Genomic DNA, 19,707 nt, shown 5'->3' on the forward strand with positions numbered 1-19,707 from the left:
AACTGTATCGTACATGTCAGCTGTAAAGAAAGAAGAAATGCCTCTGCAGGAATTTGTTTTGAAGATGGTATAGAAACAGAGTCTTCGTTGCATAATTTTCCACACGTCAACGAGCTGTGACAACTTTTCAAACTGTACGCGACCCACTCACAACATGTCATGTTCACTATTCTTCACAGACTGACTGCATGCTCTGTATTCCAGCTGCAGCCATCTCTGAGAGCAGACTGTACTGCGAGTGGATAGATAGTACGACGTTTGACAATCCAGGATTAACTCATTCTTGATGTTAACTTTCACTACTCTGTAATATTTGCATTTAAATAATATGTGGCTTCATTATGATTCACCTCACAGTGTCATGTTGAGCTGCGGATGTGGGCGGATACAGCGCCCGGGATTAAGGCTGATGTTGACATGTAGCTGGTGTCAGACAGGATCTATCACTATCTTCTATTGAATCATCAGTCAGACAGTAATTGCAAAGCGCATTGAGCACGTCACTGTTGAATGCAGAGTATCTGATGCAATCAGAGGTAATTATGCAATCAGCTTGTGCTATTTTACTATAAGCAGATGTGTTTTTTGTCAGAGGACATAATCCTGAAAATCCCAACTCCCCCATCAGTGATGAAAAAGAAATCAAATTCAATGTCAGGGAGAAGAGATATTAAAACACTCAGAGCTGCAACAACAAACAAAAGCAGCCAGAACCTGAAGAAGTGAGAGTGGAATCTCATTTTACCTTTTCTGATGAAACAAACTTAATCCAGGGACAAATAACGTCGACCTCGGCGTGTCCCTGTGATGTAACCAGAGGGGCCACAAACAGCAGGAAACATGGAGAGGGGATCTGAAGTCTTTGAAAGTAGTTAAAGTGAGACGTTTGGAAGTTCCAGGAAAATCAAAGTTCACATCAGAGGTTGAAGTTTAACAAAGTTTGTTTAAGTTACAGCAAACTAATTAAATATAGTCAGAGATACGTCTCAGTGCAATGACTTTAATCTTGATCTGCAGAGTTATCGGCAAATGCCCACTTTTAGTCCTGATCAAGCATGAAGCATGTAGAGTCCTTAACGAGTGGGTCATTATTGATACCACTGTCCTTACTTTTCTATTATAGAGAGATGAGAGGATTGGGTCTTACTGCTACTTCACGGCGGGATATTCACACCCCTGATATGCCTCGTCTGCAATGTGTAACGCACGGAGGCGTGATGATGAGGCAGAGTCGTTCCACCTCTGATCCTCATTCAGAGGCGACAACAAAGGCAGAGAGGAGGGAAGAAGGTGGCGATGTGTGTTCGAGCATGTCCAGAAGTGTTTTACTGTTATATTGTTCATGCCTTTAACATAAGTGTAGCTGATATAAAGCCGATACTTTATATCAATCAAGTTCTTCTGGAGCCATCAGGACGCTAACACACTTACCAAGTGAAGCGAATGGTGCAGTTCGATATGGGAATGCAACCAAACCGGACCACTTGGTGGAAATGCACCATATGTGATGCTGCTGCAGAAGTGCAGATTGTAAGAGGCTAATTGAATTTACCTTTGCATTATAGTCATTTTACTGATTGACCTTAAACACGAGAGAAAAAAAGATTTATGCATGTCATATGTTCTTGAATTGGGAACTTAAAATGTCACACAACACCAGAATACATTTACAAACTTTAAAGCAATTTATCACCAACTTTCCCCTTAATTCAATCTTTATTTGAGACAAAATGTGGAATTGAAATAGTCAATTTCTAAATACAGGAATTCTTCATACCATTTAATTTTCATTTGCTTCATTTTAGATCAAATTTAATTGTTAAAATGATTTAAAAAAATGTTGAATTGCTAATTTTAAGACTCACAGAGATGCAGATTGTTGCCTTTTATTTGATTTGATTAAGTTAAGAATATGCACGCTCTAAACTTTGTTCCGTAGATTTAATGAAATGTATTTATTTCTTGGTTTCCAGGAGTTTTATCCTGGATCTATTTGAGACTTTTATAGAAATATTGACATTAGAATTAGCATCTTTGTGAGGTTATGTGTTATCTCTCAGTTATAGGACGAACCCTTTAAGATATAAGATCCTTTTTTTTCCTCTTTTTTTTGAGAGGGTTTCAAGTTTGTCACTCTCCAGATTCCACTTCGGCAGCAATCCGTCCATATTTGGGCTCTTAACACATTCCCCCGCTTCTCCCTCCAATCCTTTTATTCCCATCACTCCAAACTAACTGCAGACCTTCAATGATCTCAGGTCAAGAGGCTCTTTATGGAGCGTGTTGGGGTTGAGTCAGAGAACTGAAGCAGACAGGAGCTGTTTGCTCAAACAGCAGGAGGATGGTCCGCTGAGGGATGTCAGGTCAAACAGCAGCTGACAGCTTTAATATCTACTCCTCCTCGCTGTAATGACATGTAAATAAATAGAGCGACTGCTCTCAGCTGGAGGCTGACAGGCTGAGGACTGCTGCAAACAGCAGGCAGCTGGGCCCTGAATGCATCACAGGGAGACGGACAGCCAGTGTGGTGTGTAGGGATACTTTCTTATTTAAAGCAGCTTCTGTACTGTAGCTGGTGAATGTTGTTTCTGAGGCCCACAAAGGACTGCAAAGGAGTCACTGATTCTGTAGCTAGTTTGGACATTTTTTGTTCTGGTCAAAGCAGCAAAAACAAATACCCAATATGTAACTTAACTTTTTTTTTTTTTTATAATTTATTTTAATCATATCCTCCATCATGTGGCTCTAAAAGTGGACTTTGGATGTCATGTCCTGCCTCCTGAGACTCATCCCCCACCTCAACCATATCCAAGAGGAAAATCTCTGCTGGACGAGACAACTTTGGAGCTCTTGGAAATATTTTAGAAAAATGTCAGGTTTGCATGTGTGAATGAGTCTTCTGCTTCTTCATCAGACCTCCTAATCATCTCCTGTTAGATTCATTACAGACACTTGAGGTGCAGCCACCTACAAATGAGTCATACTGTTGTGTTTTTGGTGCAAACATTATGAAAATGTTCGCCCTAGTCCTGAACTCTGACAACTGATTGCAGAGCGTCTTTCAACTTAGTTTATCCTTTAAGGAAATTGCATCAACATGTTTGCAAAGCTGAAGGAGACGCAACGTCAGAGACGGGAAGTTATCTGAAAATAACACACACCCTCTGGCCAATCAGAATGGAGCATTGGCTGTGGTCATGGTACAAGTTCTTTAAAGAGCGGAGGAGAGTTTTGAGGTTGTAGTTGCTGGCTTCGTGCAGCAAGTCAACGCCCACAGTTCATCTGAACCTCGGGAACTAGAGGGGCTTAACACTTTTCTACCCACTCAGTCAGTCAGACAGCACCCTGGGCTCTGTTTAGTTTCCACAGAGGGAGGAGGAGGAGAGGAGAAGACTCTGAGTGATAAATAAAGAAAAATATATCCTACAAACATTCCATCAGTGGGTATGATTTAAATTCCTCTGCTTTTCTGGCAGCTTTCTTGAGTAGGTCTTGTCTTATTATTTATTTATTTCTCATAAAGCTCCTTGCTTTGCTTGGTGCCAAACTGAAGCTGCATCTGTTTTTCAGGCGATTTCTAATTAACATCCACCCTCCTCTCCTCCCCCCTGCTGCCCACCCCCCCACTCTGCTCCTCATTATGGGAATGATGTAAATATATGTGTTCATCCTTTTTGATTTGTTGACATGGGATCGTGCCAGTTGACAGCGTGCCCAGTCAAAGGGCTTAGTACTGCAAATTTTAATAGCAGCTGAGACTAATATTAGGCATCGCACTCATTGACATTCAGGTGCATGCAGCCGTGTCAACACATTATGAACTGCAGGAGGACAGGAGCAGGGAAAGGACGAGAGAGGAGGAGGAGGAGGGGGGTATTTGTATTTTTTTTAACGGTGGGGGTTCCTGAATATATTTCCTTCCTAAATGTAGGTTTTTAATGTTAAAAGAAGTACATGAGGTAGCAGTGAGCAGGATAGGGGGGCGAGGAAAGAGGTGGTGGGGGGTAGGAGAGCCCCCTCCACCACCTCCCCCACCCCACCTCCTTATCTCAGGCCGACAGTTGTCAGGAATCACGAGCAGAGGCCTGAGTTAGCGAGGCAGGCAGGCAGGCCTGGGGATATGGATCAAAGAGACAGAGCTGGAGAACCAAAGCAGCTCTGATCCCCCAACACTGAAACCCACTCTATTCTATCCTTGCTCGCCCGCTCTCTCTCTCTATCTCTCACCCCGACATCAAATAGCGAGCCAGAGAGCTCCACCATTCCAAAGCAGGCTAAATCTTCCCTCGCTCACAACAAACCGGAGAGGAAATGAGAGCGCGGGCAAGAAAGAGAGAGAGAGAGAAAGAGAGAGAGAGAGAGAGAGAGAGAGAGAGAGAGAGGGGGAAAGTGTTCGTCGTCTTTACTCGTGTGATGTGTTGAAGTGTCGGGGTCACTGTGGGAAGTAATAGTTTCATCTCCAGTAGCAGGTCACTGAGTTGTTTGACCTGACAGAAACGGATTAGTGGTCCGGCAAGAAAAAAAACCCTCCTCACCACTTAAAGCAAAATAGATTTATGGGAATTTGTCAAAAAGTGTGTTTAAAAAAAGGATATTTTGCAGCTTTCTCAAAAAGGGGGGAGGGGGGTGTTATAACTCTGATGGTGAAGCTGTGAATTAGGTTTCTATTTACACATGCAGTGCCATCACAGGCATGGCGTTTCATACTGTCATTTTGTCTTCCTGTCAATAAGACTTGGAATTGGCTGCACACACTCCGTCTCCACATGAAAGTCGGCCTCTAATTCTTTCCCATTCAATCGCAGAGGAGGAGGCGCTGAAATGGCTCGTGTGAATTACATTCCAAATGCAATATAGCTGCTTCAAATTGAATTATTGCCTGTCAGACGTGCAGCATATGGTTTCCCTGCAATTTTGAAGTGGGATCTTAAGAAATTCTCCCTACATTGTTATCTCATGTAAATGCCTGGGAACATGATGAAAGGGTCAAACACAGTGAACCCATAATGGAAAAGCTTCAGCTGGGACTCGCCACTGTTCACGATGAGACGGAGAGGACAATAAACACAGAATGCAGCGGCGGATGCATTTCATGTTTCAATCAAATGAATTCACTGGCTTTAAATTTGATGGGATTTTCTCCACAGAGTCGACTCATATGTTGGTTCTCACATGTAAAGGTAACAGTTGGTGGTAAAAGCAGTCATGGCTTAAGCTCATAAATACACCTGAGAGCTGTCCATGCAGAACTCAGATTTAAAGCAAATAAAACAGCATAAAATCACAAACTGTGCACATGATGTTTGAAGGAAGTGTAAAGCGGTCGCTCTATTTTAATCTCGTCAAATCACCTGAATTATCTGTCGAGTTTAGCAACAAACGCTGACAGCTGCTTTCATTTCATACACTCTTAATGGTGTTTTGTGGCCTTTTCTACGCTGTCAGTTTCGTATTTTGGAACCAAATTCTTAAAGGCCAGCAGAGTGTGTGTTGTTTCCTCCAAGAGTCCATTCTGCTGGTGCTGTTTAGATCACGGTAACACGACTTTAATGGATTCAATTTACACGTCCAACGTATAAATGTGCACAGAAGGAGCCATTCATGTGAATAAATATGTCACATAAGTGTTGTACTTATATGTTTTGCAGTACTATATTCACTCTCAAAAATCACTGCATTCGATTTCCAATTATTGCTTATGTGCAAAGATCCAGCTGATGTTTGCAATCATGCTCAGAATGCACAAAAACAGAGCTATGATGTTCGATGTTACAGAGACTATGATGATATAAATGCAGATCGCACAGAGAGCTGTGTGTCCAGACTTCTTTGACTTGGTTGGCCCAACTGAGGCACCAACTCAACCCTGGTTTATATGTTGGTGTTGAATCTATGCTGTCCTGAGCATCACATATTTAGCATGGAAGTGTTCACATCACTCTGCATGATGTCTGGAGGCAGACAGCCTCTCTACTTTTAGGAGGAGGGTTCAAACTTTCCTTTTTGATACAGCTTATAGTTAGAGCTGGCTCAGGCCTGGACCAGCTCTTAGTTATGTTGCCATAGGCTTAGACTGCTATAGGCTTGAACTTCAATAGGCTCAGACTGCTAAAGGCTTAGACTTCTATAGGCTCAGACTGCTATAGGCTCAGACTGCTATAGGTTCAGACTGCTATAGGCTCAGATGGCTATAGGCTTAGAATGCTATGCTCAGACTGCCATGAGAACTGACACACTGGGATCCTGTCTTTCCCTCTCTCTCCTCTGTCTGCTTGTCTCTTACTTTAACTCTCCCTGTCCCATTAAGGTTACTAACGATAGACCTTCTGGAGTCCCTGAGCTCCCTTGTCTCGTAGGTTCCTCCGGATCTCTGCCGTAGACGGCCTGCTGCTGTGGACGTGCCAGAATCCAGCTGCTAAAACTACTACAATCCATCCCACCACTATCATCTCTCTCCCTCTCTCTCTCTCTTCATCTCCCTCTATCCCTCTCTCCAACTCTGTCTCAGCAGATGTCTGTCAAACATGAGTCTGATCCTGCTGGAGTTTTCTGCCTGTTAAAGGAAGTTTGTCCTTGCCGCTGTAAGTAGTGCTGTAAAGTGCTCTGCTCATGGTGGATTAAGATGAGATCAGACTGAGTCCTGTCTGTAAGAGGGGACTGGATCTTATCCTGACTTGGTGTTGGGTCTTTGTTAATAATATAAGATAGAGTACGGTCTAGACCTGATCCGTTTGTAAAGAGTCTTCAGATAACATTTGTTGTGATTTGGCGCTATATAAATAAAGATTGATTGAATACTCCCTCTGAACACTGCAAAAGAGAAAAGAGAAGGAGACGTCAGAGAAGACAGCCCCTGAATCTGCAAAGGTTGTGACATCGGAAATGTTGTAGATGCAGGAAATACAGAGCTACTCAGCGGACCAATCACTGGGCATTCAGTCTGAGTTTCACATATTGTTCATGTGATGCAGAGTTGTAACACAAGAGCTTCATTGAACACTTATTATTTTCATTACTGATTAATCTGTTAATTATTTATTGATTAGCTGTTTAGTTTAGAAGAGGTCAGATAATTGTGAAAATGTCGACCAGAGTCTCTCAAAACCCTAAATCAAATAACCTCAGATGTTTTAATACGCCCACAGCCAAAACATTATCTGTTTTCTGTCACACATAGGAAGCTGGAATCATGGGAAAAGTCTGTTCTTACTTATATTTGCAGCAGATCTTTATAAAATCCTTGTAAGAACATAAAGCGAAGAAATAAAATGTTAACCTTTTTTGCTCATTTCTTCACGGACAGGGATGCAGCTCCCTGCTACAACCTCCTCTTTGGCTACCTTACCCTCATGTTTCTCTCTAGTTTTTAAAGAAACAAAAAAGAGTGGAAACTAATCTGAAACATATAAAAACAATTTAAGAGTAATCCCAGATAAGTGTGTTGATAATTTCAATCTTATGTCCTGCCTGTTAGAATGAGTGTGATGCCTGTTGCAGGCTGAACTGCCCAGTGCTTGTGCATCAAACTTCCCCTTCAGTCGGACAGTCAGAGCAGAAGCCAGAGAGCAGTCCCCCCTCATCACACAAAGTCTCATTTGAAATGGTTATTGTTTATGAGACAGGATAACACAGGGAGTCTCTCCCTCCTCTCTGTCACACACAGACACACTGACACAGATTTATTTTTGAAGTGAATGAGACAAACTGTGTTAACAGCGAGGAACGAGTGGTTTAAAGTCAAGATTCATGGCATGGCAGCCAAGCTCAGAGATGACCCGATGCTGTCCGTCTAAAGTATCTCTCAAAACTCAGGCAACGAAAGACCATCCGGGCATGAAAACCACCAGTTACTCAATGATCAGTGTATCATGTCATAAAAGATGACATAAAAGATGGCCTCAAACTGGACTTGAATTCTCCTGATTGAAGACTTTTATGTTTATTCTACTCGATGAATTCATAAAATTCAGATGTCATCACTCCTTTCTCTACATCTACATCACTCTCAAAGGTTTCTGTGTCACTGGTGCTTCACATTAAAACAAATTTACAATACTCTGTGCTACTGGAGACAGAAAAAGTTGCTGATTCCAATCAAAAACATCCACATTTGACAAAATGAGATTCATGCATTTGTCAAAAGTGAATCCCAAAAACTAAATTTACAGGAAAACCATCTTTTATTGAGCAACCAGCCTGCATTTCAGGAGAATTAGTGACCTTTAAAACCTCAAATGCATAAGGAGTCTCCTCCTCTGCAAGGCCACGACCTCTTAAGACAAGCACAAGAAAGCTTCTGCACTTAAGCGATGAACCAGTGTACAAAAATTGGAGTACTGTAAGTGTCAAAATGAGATAATTTTGCAGCTACCAGAGAGTGTCCTCTCTCTTTGGGTGCATGCTATAATTTCCCCTCTACCATCAGCCCCAAACCTAAACCATCTAATACCAACAAAGTTATACACTCTTGTGGTCCAGCAGCTCTTACCTGTGGGGAGAGTCCATTGCTGACGGGGTTGACGTGGTTGCTGGGTGCTGCGGAGCTCATGAAGGAGTCGGAGTAGCTGGAAAAGCTGTGGCGGTTGGAGGCCAGGCCGTACGCGGAGCTGCTGTCAGTGCTGGAAAGACCACTCTGGTGCATGGTCGAGGGAGGTAACGGCTGAGGACGGTGGACTGTAGCACCGCCGTCTGAGGAGGAAAAGAAAAGAAAACATCTGTAGTAGGACTGAAAACATCCAGGCTATATTTATCAGAAGCAGCAGCAGCATGGCCTGAAAGAAGGTTGGTCAGGGTAAAAGAAGCAGGCGACGAGGCGACCTGTTACTGCAGCAGCGTCTCAAGTGTCCTGGCTGAACTGTCTCCAACATTTATTTCATTTAAGAAGCTAAATACTCTTACAGACACAGTGAAGCAAGCAATAGCAAAACAAGTAACTTCAGGGTTTCAGGCGAGCAGAAACTAAGTTAAACTTCAAATATCAGTGTGGTATTTTGCTGTATTCCTCCTTCCATCATACTCTTCATATCAGACATACTCTCTCTGGTATGACAGCTGCTTTAATTCTTCCATACTCACACTTTAGTTCTAGTTTACATTCAGTTTTTATTGTCCAGATCTTTTGTTTGGACTTGTTTTGTGAAGTTTGGATATCTGCATTAATTGATATTGTCTTTGCTAATTCATAGCAGCAATACTTGTCTTCTGTTTTGCAGGATCTACTTTTTTTATGCAGTTATTTATGTTATTTATTTTCCCAGTTGTGCATGAACTTGTGCACATGAGCATAGTTCACTTAAAAGATAATGAAAGATTTCTCACACTCCTGCAGGATCCGAGGTGTTGAGAGTTGCAGAGGATTACCGAGCAATGTGTTTTACAGCAGTCAAAGTCAGATTTACGGCAACCAGCTTATGATGCAAGCCATTGCAGACACTGGCTGTTTTCGAAACCGTCTACTATACTAGCAGTACATACTGATTTTGCCAAGATTCAGTATGCAGTATGTAGTATGTGAACAAGAGCAAAATCTACAATATGTCAAAACTACCCAGATGTCACACTGATTCGGGAAAATGTCTCAGTATGCAGCGGACCAGTCTCAGTTGAGTACTGTTTCCCACAATGCACAGCGCTAATGTTCTTCTTCTTCTTTTTTCCTCTTTTTCAGAGAGGTGTCGCTTTTTTTATTTCACAGCATCTCATACACATTGTCTTTTATTAAGAAGGTTTTCCTCACGTGTTTGGGTGTTTGAGTCAGAGCCTTCAGCCAACAAGTTATAACTGAGTTTGCAATGTGGGTTTAAATGCATGCCTTACTAATAAACTGTATAAGTGTCACGTGACCTACCTTGGGGCATAGTGTTGGTGGCGTAGCTGGAATCTGGCAGCTGGTACGTAGGAAGCGTCGGCATCCCTGTTGGAGGAAATCCACCTGGCAACAGGTGGTTGAATGCTGCTAGCTGATTCGCTCCAGCTTGTTTTCGCCACCGTGCTCTCCGATTGCTGAACCACACCTGAAATAGACAAGATAGCAACAGAGCACAAACAGGGATCATCAGTTTCATTGGTCATTCAGCGACCTCTCCGAGTAAGAGCGCAAACAAAAAAAGAGCTGATTGATCTTTGGCACGGAAGAGAAAGTAAACTGTGCGTCAAAGAAGTGTGTGTGCACTTTATTATGTGTAAACGGAGCGAGTGTGTGTGGTTAACCATGCGTTGTTCCTCATTGACTCCAGTTGGCTGAATGCACACTGAAAAGGATGAATGGAGGCCAAAAGAGGAGGGAGAGGAGGCGTCGACGTCCCTCAGCTAAATGCTGCACACATGAGCGATCAAAGCAGCGCACACACTTCCAGCCTGAAGGTTTTATGCTCAGTGCAGAGGATTTAAAACTGGAGGCACAACACTTTAGTTTGATTTGATCTAGAAACTTGATCTGAAAGTGTAACAGAGGAGGATAAAATGATGTTACACATGCAGTATTTGAAGTGCCTCTCAGAACAAGACTCCTTGATAAGTCTACCAGCCTTTAGTATGTAGCAAAAACTATCATAGTAAAACTTCTGTTTCCTCTATGTAATAAGGCCTTAAATATCAGGAGGTACACGAAGAGTTGATGTACGAATGTTTGAAAAAGACACGGTCCAGTTTGAAAATAATAAAATATGATAAGGGAAAACTCAAGTTAACAACATTTTATTCACACTGAGGAAGCTGTTTCCGTATTTTATGCTGAAAAAATTAAACTAACAGTCACAGGCACTAAAAAGAGAAGAGATTCTCAACTTTCAGATTCTATCATGTACTTATTTCTTGTTTTCTTTTCTCCTGTATCACGGTAAAAAAAAGAATATCTCAAGATTTCTATCATTTTATTGCAAAAAAAGTATGAAATGTATTAATGTAAAATAGCAGACAGATGAATAAGGGATGGTAATCACTAGCAGACAGACTTGCTGGTGCAAACAAACATGTTGGTGAATATTTCTTCTTGGGTGAAAAGGTTAACTCTGCAGCTGTCCTTCAAAAAAAACCTGAGACATACTGCAGCACTGATGTAGAATTAAAATGCCTTATTTTTTGATTTAACAAAGCAGAATATATTAGAAATAGCTGACATCTTGCATGCACACCTCTGTTTACTCCCACTAATCGACTGAGTGGGAGGGTCATTCTCCTTTAATGTGCAAGTCTATTGGCTGAAAAGATAAGTAGTAATAATTTTATTTTTAAAGCACTTTTCAATAAAGGTAACAGAGTGCTTCCCAAAACCGAAAAAAGCTGAAAAGCAATAAAAGCTTGTTTGAATTAATCTTTTTTTATTAAAGGGATGGGGAGATACTTTTTTCCCCCATATGAAAATCTCTTCACAAAAAGAAAGCACTACATGTAGGCATCTCAAAAGAGCACAGGTTGACATCATTAATGGTCTGTCTCTTGTTGTCTTAACCAGGATTTTTTTCATGAAGCAGATTTTGTATTTAAGTGGGAATATTCTTGGAAAATAACTGTTAAATAATAATAAATGAGACCAATATGAATATTTAAATGATCATCTCTAATCATGATTAAGGTGTGATTGTTTGCAGAGCTTTCTAAGATGAGACCCAAACAAGCTAAAAACAGGATTGTCACCTAAGGTTGGAAATAGATGCTTCAATTAAAGCTCCAGTGAGAAGTTATTCACTGCTTGTGAAGCTGCCTGGATTTAACACTGACGCTTCTTTATGACCAACAAAAACAAACAAGACCATCAGCAACAAGAGGAGAAATGTATTTACGTACATGTTTTAACACTGCTGATGGGGGTAGGTGTCAGAAAAGGCTGTTACTAACATATTGATGAAACATCCTTTTTTAAACATTTTTCCCAACCTTTGATACTTTTGATATCTGATTAAAATCCGGATGAATGGCTGTCAGAAAACACTACTTACACATGTGAAGAGATAAGTTAAATACTTTGTCCACAGGGGGCGCCAAAATCTTCACAAACCAAAAGTTCCTTACAGGAGCTTTAAAGTTTTAAACCAACGATTATACATGGTTTAAGAGAGGAAGGATGTTTCTGGTGTTGTTTTTTGCATGAACAAAATTAGGACCATGGAATTAAATAATCCTAAAACTTAATCTGGCATCCTGCATGTCTTTTCATTGAGATTAATGTGTTTTCATGCAATGTCTTTGTCTAATGAGAATATTTATAATGCACAAAAACACATTCAAAGTTGAACCCCAGCGGCTCTTTAGATATTTGAAGGTAATGGTTGTAAACTAAAAGTGCATTAAAGCCTCAATCACCTGTTTTCAAAAGGTGTTTTGTTCTTTCTTTAGGGTTTAAAAGGATGTCAGACACAGGGACAGGTTACACACACACGTTTATTTCCGTCTGCTCTTGTAAGGAGAGCAGAATCAAGCAGATTGTGAAATGACAAAGGGGGGTGTTTCGCCAAAAGCTAAACTGTTTCTCTTTTTAAACTCAGCGGGGCACCAATTTCAAAGTTCTTAATTAAAGCAACTTAAAGACAGAAGCTCAGAGCGAGTACGAGCCTGTCGCTCTGCACGAAACACACTCCTCACAGAGCCTGAATCTGTGCCTGCTGCAACGTGTGACACACACACACACACACACACACACACACATCAGGACACACAGGTAACAGCATTTTCATCATTTGTGCCCCTTGAATCAAACTACATAGGACTGCTCACATGAGTTAATACAAGCAGACACACTACACTCACACACATGCAGAGCTGCAGCAGGAATCCACGTATCGCCTCCAGCTTCCCACCCGCCCACTTTCTCCAGGAATCCTCCTTTTTCATTTGGAACAAAATGAAAACATGCCTTTCAAGTGGAGCCGATCATTTGGTCTCCTATTTCTGTAGAGGAGACTCAAATAATTAGAACAGGTGTTGTCGCCCCGAGGAACTACTGCAAGACGGGTAGGAGAGGAAGAAGAAGACTGGGACTGATCGACTGCACGGTCCAAATCCAGCAGAGCGGAGACAGGAGAGTGAATGAGAGAGAGAGACGTCCACCTGACCACAACTACAGGAGACAGGAACCCTTTGAGTGTTATTTCACTCTGTTCATACATTTAAAAGGCAGAATGTAAACTGCATGTGTGTATTCTTGGGGAAATGATCGTGCAACCAGGCGCTGAATCAAACAAATCATTGTGGGTATTTCAAGTTTGCAGAAAAGTCTTCTGGACTTCATTTGTCCACCTGATTTGCATCTCAAGATTCCGATTCATCCCTTGCAGCGATGCAGGTGGAAGAACACGTCTGTTAATTCTGCAAATAGTGCTTTCTGATGTCAAAGTGCTGCAAAAATTCTCAGTAGAGCATACACCCAAACCGAGATGATTGTTTGATTTGAAATCACTCAAAATGAGCTAAATGATGTTACAGAATCGGCCCCGTCTGCAGAAAACTGCCGCCTGCAGCTTCTCATTGAAGGGGCCAAGCTGACCCGCATCCATTGTGGCTAGTACACTAACTAGTGACATGTAACTCCTACTTAAAAAAATACTGAAATATCCCTTTAAAGGTAATTTAATGATTAAAAACTCTGTGTTTGTTTCACAGTTAGTCGACCAGCTGGAAAACTGTAAATCCTTTCTGTCTCAACTTCCTTTGTAGGGCAGAACAGATGTTCAAACCTTATAATCCAAGCGCTGACAGATCGTTTTTGACAGCTGAGGAGTGACCACGATGAACTTTAGAACAATATCTGATGAAACTTTGCATTGAACGAGGATAAATGAGGGTTGGCCGCCGTCCAGTGGAGGTATATTGGTGATTCTTCAGTCTTCAGGTTTAAGAAGTAGACCAATGACTGGTCCCTCTGCCTCTCTGTGGGTCTTCCTGAGTCTTGATTGACCCACGTATCTGTGCAGGATTAAAGCTCCCGTGAGACAGCCGGGCCCGTCTGTGATCTTCTGTGAGTTTTACAGCGACTGGTGGGCTTGAAAGTGGTGGGAAACACAGATTCCAGCCAAGATGTTGGGCAGTGAGACATGCATGAGGAATGTAGCCCCCCCATCCCATTCCCAGCCCCTTCCACTGAACACCTCACAGCTGTTGTTAGACCTCCACTGTACATCCTCTGAGGAGCTGTCAAACCCGGAGCAAAGCAGAGACAGGTTCCTCAGCTGAGAAAGGAACAGCTGGCAGTCTGCAGAGGTTTACTGAATGTGTGTGTGAACGTTAGAGAGGCAGAGCGGGTAAATATGGAGTTTGGTCTTCAATAGAAATATTGTGAGTGTGATGAAGAAATCTAACAGGACAGAGGCTGAGGTTCAATCTGCACCAAGATCCAAGTGCAGAGAACAGGATCTGCTCTGTGATGGAGAGCTGCTTCAATAAAAACCTTCTGTTCCTGTTTTAATCAAGGATTTATGAGGATGGTTCTTCTGACAAGTCATGATGCTCTTGAATCAAACTTTCAGCTGTTTCCTTATTTTTTAATCAGGAAACAAAGCTCAAGACACAAAGTAGTGCTGCAACTTCTGGCACAGTGATGAAATAAAGGTTTTGACATCTACGTAGGTGTAGATATTGGAATTTGGACCATATTGAACCACGTTGAACCATGTTTCAGGAAATAATATACATTGTAGTGAATGGTGAGTGTTAGTATTATTTTTATGGCCTTGTTTGATTGCTATATGCATCAGAGATGAGACTTGTATCAGTTTGTATAACCAGAAAAAGATGCTTATTATGATAAAATGAGCAAAAATACAGCAGCAGTATCAACAAAAGACGGTAAGGGAACTACTTTTGTGATCTTACACAACATAGGTCACGACAGAAACACTGCCATTCTTCCAAAATCAGCTAAAAGTCATAGAGGAATCGATCTTTTCTTTGTTTATGGAGCACCTTATTCTAAAAAACTTATCTCATGAGACTTTGAATGAAGAGCAAGCCACAAATGAGATCCACAAATGCTGCTACAAGCATGCACTTTGCAACAGTGGAGGAAAACAGGCAGGAACCTCAAGCAGAACCAGACTTATGGAAGTGAGATATCTGCCTCAACACATAAGAAGTATGAAATTAGGAGATATCACTCCATATTTGGACATGTTGAGTGTTTCAGTGATGCAAGTCAGTGATACTGTACAGTGAGGTGGTGGTTATGTGAATTAGAATCCCGACAGGGTGAGCAGGACAGGATTAAGTATTTAACGCAGCTAGGTTATAAAGTAGAGGTAGCATGCAGGATCAGCTAAACAAGCTTTACATGAGAAATAAATATAGTGTGATATTTTAAAAGTTCAAACTTCAGCCTTCTTATCTTGGAAATTTAAACATGTAATAATATAAACATTCAAATATTCCCACAGGATCAAAATGTTTGTCCCTCACCACTGACTACGAAACACTTTAAACCCAACTCCACATTTTATGTAGCCTTTATCCTCACCACCTTTCCTGCACACACTCTGTTCATTTAGGATTAGAATTAATTTAAGTCCAAACAAATTCAGGAAACTCTGGTCCTGACTTTTTCCAAACTCGCCGTCTGTGAACGTTCAAAAACCAGCTGTATTCACACATTGGTTCACCCAGACTTTGCAGCAGGGGAATGGCATGAAAAGAAGTCCATAAAGTCCAGCTGAACAGATTTGTCCATTTGCATTCACACATGAACCCCTCCAGGTGATGGGGGAACATTTCAGGAGTCAGTGTGTGTTTGAAAGAGGTTTACTGCTTCAGATATCAAGTCCAGTTTCAACAGCAGGTTGTTTCGAGGTTTATCAGATGCTAAAACTTTGCACAACAGTTCCTTATATTAAAGATAGGACTCCAAACTCTGGAAAAATAACCTTTCATGCACACATGCATGTTTCACACTTCTCTTAGTTGACTGGACAGTGGATGTGATCTCACCTGGACCCTGGCTTCGGTCAGCTTGGTTCTCTGGGCTAGCTCCTCCCTGGTGTAGATGTCGGGGTAGTGTGTTCTCTCGAAGGCCTTCTCCAGCTCCTCCAGCTGCTCCGCTGTAAACGTGGTCCGACTCCTGCGCTGCTTCCTCTTCAGGGGGAGGTCCGGCTCCGATTCCACGTCTGACACCTCATCCATCCGGCTGCCTGGACAAACACATGGAGGAGAAAACAACAAGGGTCACTTCATCTTAGCATACTCCTGGATATCCAAGAATCAATCCAATCCAGCTGTATCGTAATCTGTATGAGTCCAGTTGTGTTGTGGTTTTATAATCTATCTGTGAGAGATTGCATCATTATGCAGCAGAGATAAAAACGCAGCTCAACCTCCTACAAATCCAGAGAGAGCTGCAGAGTAAGAACGGATGTTTGGTGCTTCAAATAGCTCGGCCTCCAATGATTTCTCTGTTTTGTTATTTACAAAACAAAACAATATTTTTGTGCTTCAGTTCTATATATATTCAACATTGAAAAATCAGCATTTCCCAGCACCCCCCAGGGCAGGGTGCAGAGAGTTTGAGTGTAACAAGGGGTGCTAATCTCTCCAGACCACCTTGGTGATGTGTGTAGCACTATTCTTTCACTCTGGGCCTCGGGGCAGTGCAGATGAACACACAACAGCGGTCTGAAAATAGTCCCAAAATATTTATTGTGCAGCTGATTTCAGTCTCACACACACACACACAATGTGTCCACGCTGCTGTTCAGAGAGAGGCTGGATTATCTGATGCACGCACATATCTGTTTCAAACCAGGCTGAGAGTGCAGACAAAAACACAGCAGGTGGTATGTGGATCATTTTAGCTGCAACATATCAATCAAAGATCCAATCTGAGCGCAATGAAGAAGGATGAATGTATGCACGTGTCAGTGTGTAATAATTTTACTTACATTGGCTTTAACTTACAGAACTTAAAAGGCCGTTAAATCAGGATGTTGATCCAGATTCTTAGAGCTTAGTTTCTGCCTCTACAACACTTTGTAGGTCTTATTCTAGATCCTGTTTCAGTTTTCTGTAAATTTTATCATCATGTATGAAGATAAACTCATCTAAAACACAGTCGTGTCATTCTCTATCCAGAGCAGTATGATGTAGTAATGTCTAACCTGACGGGAGAGGAATACAACTGAGACAAAGAGAGCTGCAAACTGACCCCAAGACTCCTCTGTTTTATATTATTTTAGGCAAATGGCATCCAACCTGGCGCCCACGGGTAAAAAAAATCCCACACAAAACCAACATCAGCAAACATACGCAGGGGTTTGTTATTCATCTGCCTTTCTGAGTTGTTGCTTAAAAGAAGAGAAGTAAATTCAAAAACATTAATAAATATGCAGAAAAATACCTAAATATAAACAAGTTGCTCAAAAACACAAGTTTCAGCGGGATAGAAAGAGGATACACTTCTGCAAAACTTTGTTGAAAGTCAACGTTTTTCATGAAGTCTGAAGTAAACTGAAGTTTACATGCTTATGATGACCTATAACATAGAGTATTTACTGGTACAGTGTGTAGTATTTAACAGTACAATGTGTAGTATTTAAAGGTACAGTGTGTAGTATTTAACAGTACAATGTGTAGTATTTAAAGGTACAGTGTGTAGTACTTCAAGGTACAGTTTAGTATTTAATGGTACATTGTATAGTATTTAAAAGTAAAGTGTGTAGTATTTAACGGTACAGTGTGTAGTACTTAAAGCTACAGTGTGTAGTATTTAACGGTACAGTGTGTAGTACTTAAAGCTACAGTGTGTAGTATTTAACGGTGCAGTGTGTAGTATTTAAAGGTACAGCGTGTAGTATTTAAAGGTACAGCGTGTAGTATTTAATGGTACATTGTGTAGTATTTAAAAGTAAAGTGTGTAGTATTTAAAGGTACAGCGTGTAGTATTTAAAGGTACAGCGTGTAGTACTTCAAGGTACAGTGTGTAGTATTTAATGGTACATTGTGTAGTATTTAAAAGTAAAGTGTGTAGTATTTAACGATACAGTGTGTAGTACTTCAAGGTACAGTGTGTAGTACTTAAAGCTACAGTGTGTAGTACTTAAAGCTACAGTGTGTAGTATTTAACGGTGCAGTGTGTAGTATTTAACGGTGCAGTGTGTAGTATTTAAAGGTACATTGTGTAGTATTTAAATGTGCTATGTGTATTATTTAAAGGTACAGTTTGTTGTATTTAAAGGTACAGTATGTAGTTTTTAGAGGTACAGTGTGTAGTATTTATAGGTTAATGTGTTATCTAAAGGTACAGTGTGTTGAGTTTAAAGGTACAGTATGTAGTTTTTAGAGGTACAGTATGTAGTATTTAAAGGTTCATTTATTATTTAAAGGTCCAGTTTGTTGTATTTAAAGGTAGAGTATGTCGTTTTTAGAGGTACAGTGTGTAGTATTTAAAGATTCATGTGTTATTTAATGATACAGTGTGTTGTATTTAAATGTGCAGTGTGTTAAGCTGCAGGAGTTTATTTACAGAGCCCACAGCTTTTAGCTTTTAAAGGTTCAGGTGAGTTTGTTTGGATAGTGAAGAGATACTCAGTAAGCAAAGGTTTGCAGGCTTGTAGTCTAAATTCTGTGTACTGTGTGGCTGGCATGTCTGTTTCCTGATTTGTTTGTTTAAGTGTTCATTGTTTGCACAACTTCATCATGTTCTTAAGAAGTAAGGGAGAAAAGAAGCATCAAACTGGCTTAGACAACTACAGGGTCGGCTCTGTAGTTTAATTAAACAAGGAATTATGGGATTAGTGCATGGCTCCCATTACAGGCCACTGGAAGAGTCTCAGGGAGAATATCTTTTTGTATTCCCCCTTGGCTGCCCCCCCCTTCCCAAAAGCTCCCGCTAGAGAATTCTCAAAGGATTACATGTGGCCGTAGGACATGCTGCTGCATTAATTAAATCAATTCTTTTACCATTTAGTCCCTGCAAAGATTTGTTTTCCTAAAAACCAAGGTAGAAGTATATATTTTTATACACATGCACATCTTTAGAGGAAGCCTGCACACGGTACATGTGTTGTTTGTTGCTGTTAGGCTGGGGGAGGAATGGGGGAGGGGAGGGGAGGGGAAGGGTTTGGGGGGGTTGCTGCAAAGCAATTTGGCACTAACTCGGCGTGACAACACTTGAGACCGCTGCAGTGGGCTGGGATCACTTTCCAAAAGGCACCTCGAGTCCTGCGGGTGCTGCTGCGACGGGATGGACTGTATTTGTTTTCCCTCCACATGCTGCTGGATTTAAAGGAGGAGAGGGGAAGAGGTGGGAAAGATGGAGGGAGGGAGGGAGGGAGGGAGGAATGGGGGACACAACAAGGCTTCTTTGCTTGCAGTATTTACTCCTCTCACACACTCTGAATGGATTTGGCCCCAGACGGAGGAAAATGGCTGTGAGGCTGCTGTTTTTTGTTTGCCTATTATGTTGTTTAATTTTGAATCACCTCACAACAAAAACAGTCACCTCAGGTTGCCTCCAGAGTTTAAGGAGGGAGGTGAGGAGACGACATATTCACAGCACTGAAGGTTGATAAAATACATCCAACAAAAGACTGGAGCAGGTGATATTTTAAATGTTACAACCTCTAAATCAATGCATCATTAGGCTTATTTTTATATTCAGGACTTTTGAGTTTTTTGCAGCCGTTACCTGCTGATCTCTTGACACACAAAAGCCTCAGGTCTTGTGTTCTTTTTTTTTTTTACATCCTCAGGTGTTGTCTGTTTTTTGTTTTTTTTTTACATCATCTTCCTGAT

The 19,707-nt window shown here is 41.3% G+C and overlaps 1 protein-coding gene across 1 annotated transcript in view; it reads right to left on the minus strand.

The window, feature by feature from the left end:
* The window catches only part of LOC117820971 (paired box protein Pax-7-like), a 58,430-nt gene that overhangs the window by 10,274 nt on the left and 28,449 nt on the right, over nucleotides 1-19,707 (minus strand). Inside the window, exons 5-7 of the mRNA XM_034694932.1 lie at nucleotides 15,910-16,109; nucleotides 9,848-10,013; nucleotides 8,489-8,688 (exon numbers count right to left, since the gene is read on the minus strand). Coding sequence (XP_034550823.1) covers nucleotides 8,489-8,688; nucleotides 9,848-10,013; nucleotides 15,910-16,109 — 566 coding nt within the window. The remainder of the gene's footprint in view (nucleotides 1-8,488; nucleotides 8,689-9,847; nucleotides 10,014-15,909; nucleotides 16,110-19,707) is intronic.

The sequence above is a fragment of the Notolabrus celidotus genome, chromosome 11 (assembly GCF_009762535.1).
Source record: "Notolabrus celidotus isolate fNotCel1 chromosome 11, fNotCel1.pri, whole genome shotgun sequence".
Classification (NCBI taxonomy): domain Eukaryota; kingdom Metazoa; phylum Chordata; class Actinopteri; order Labriformes; family Labridae; genus Notolabrus; species Notolabrus celidotus.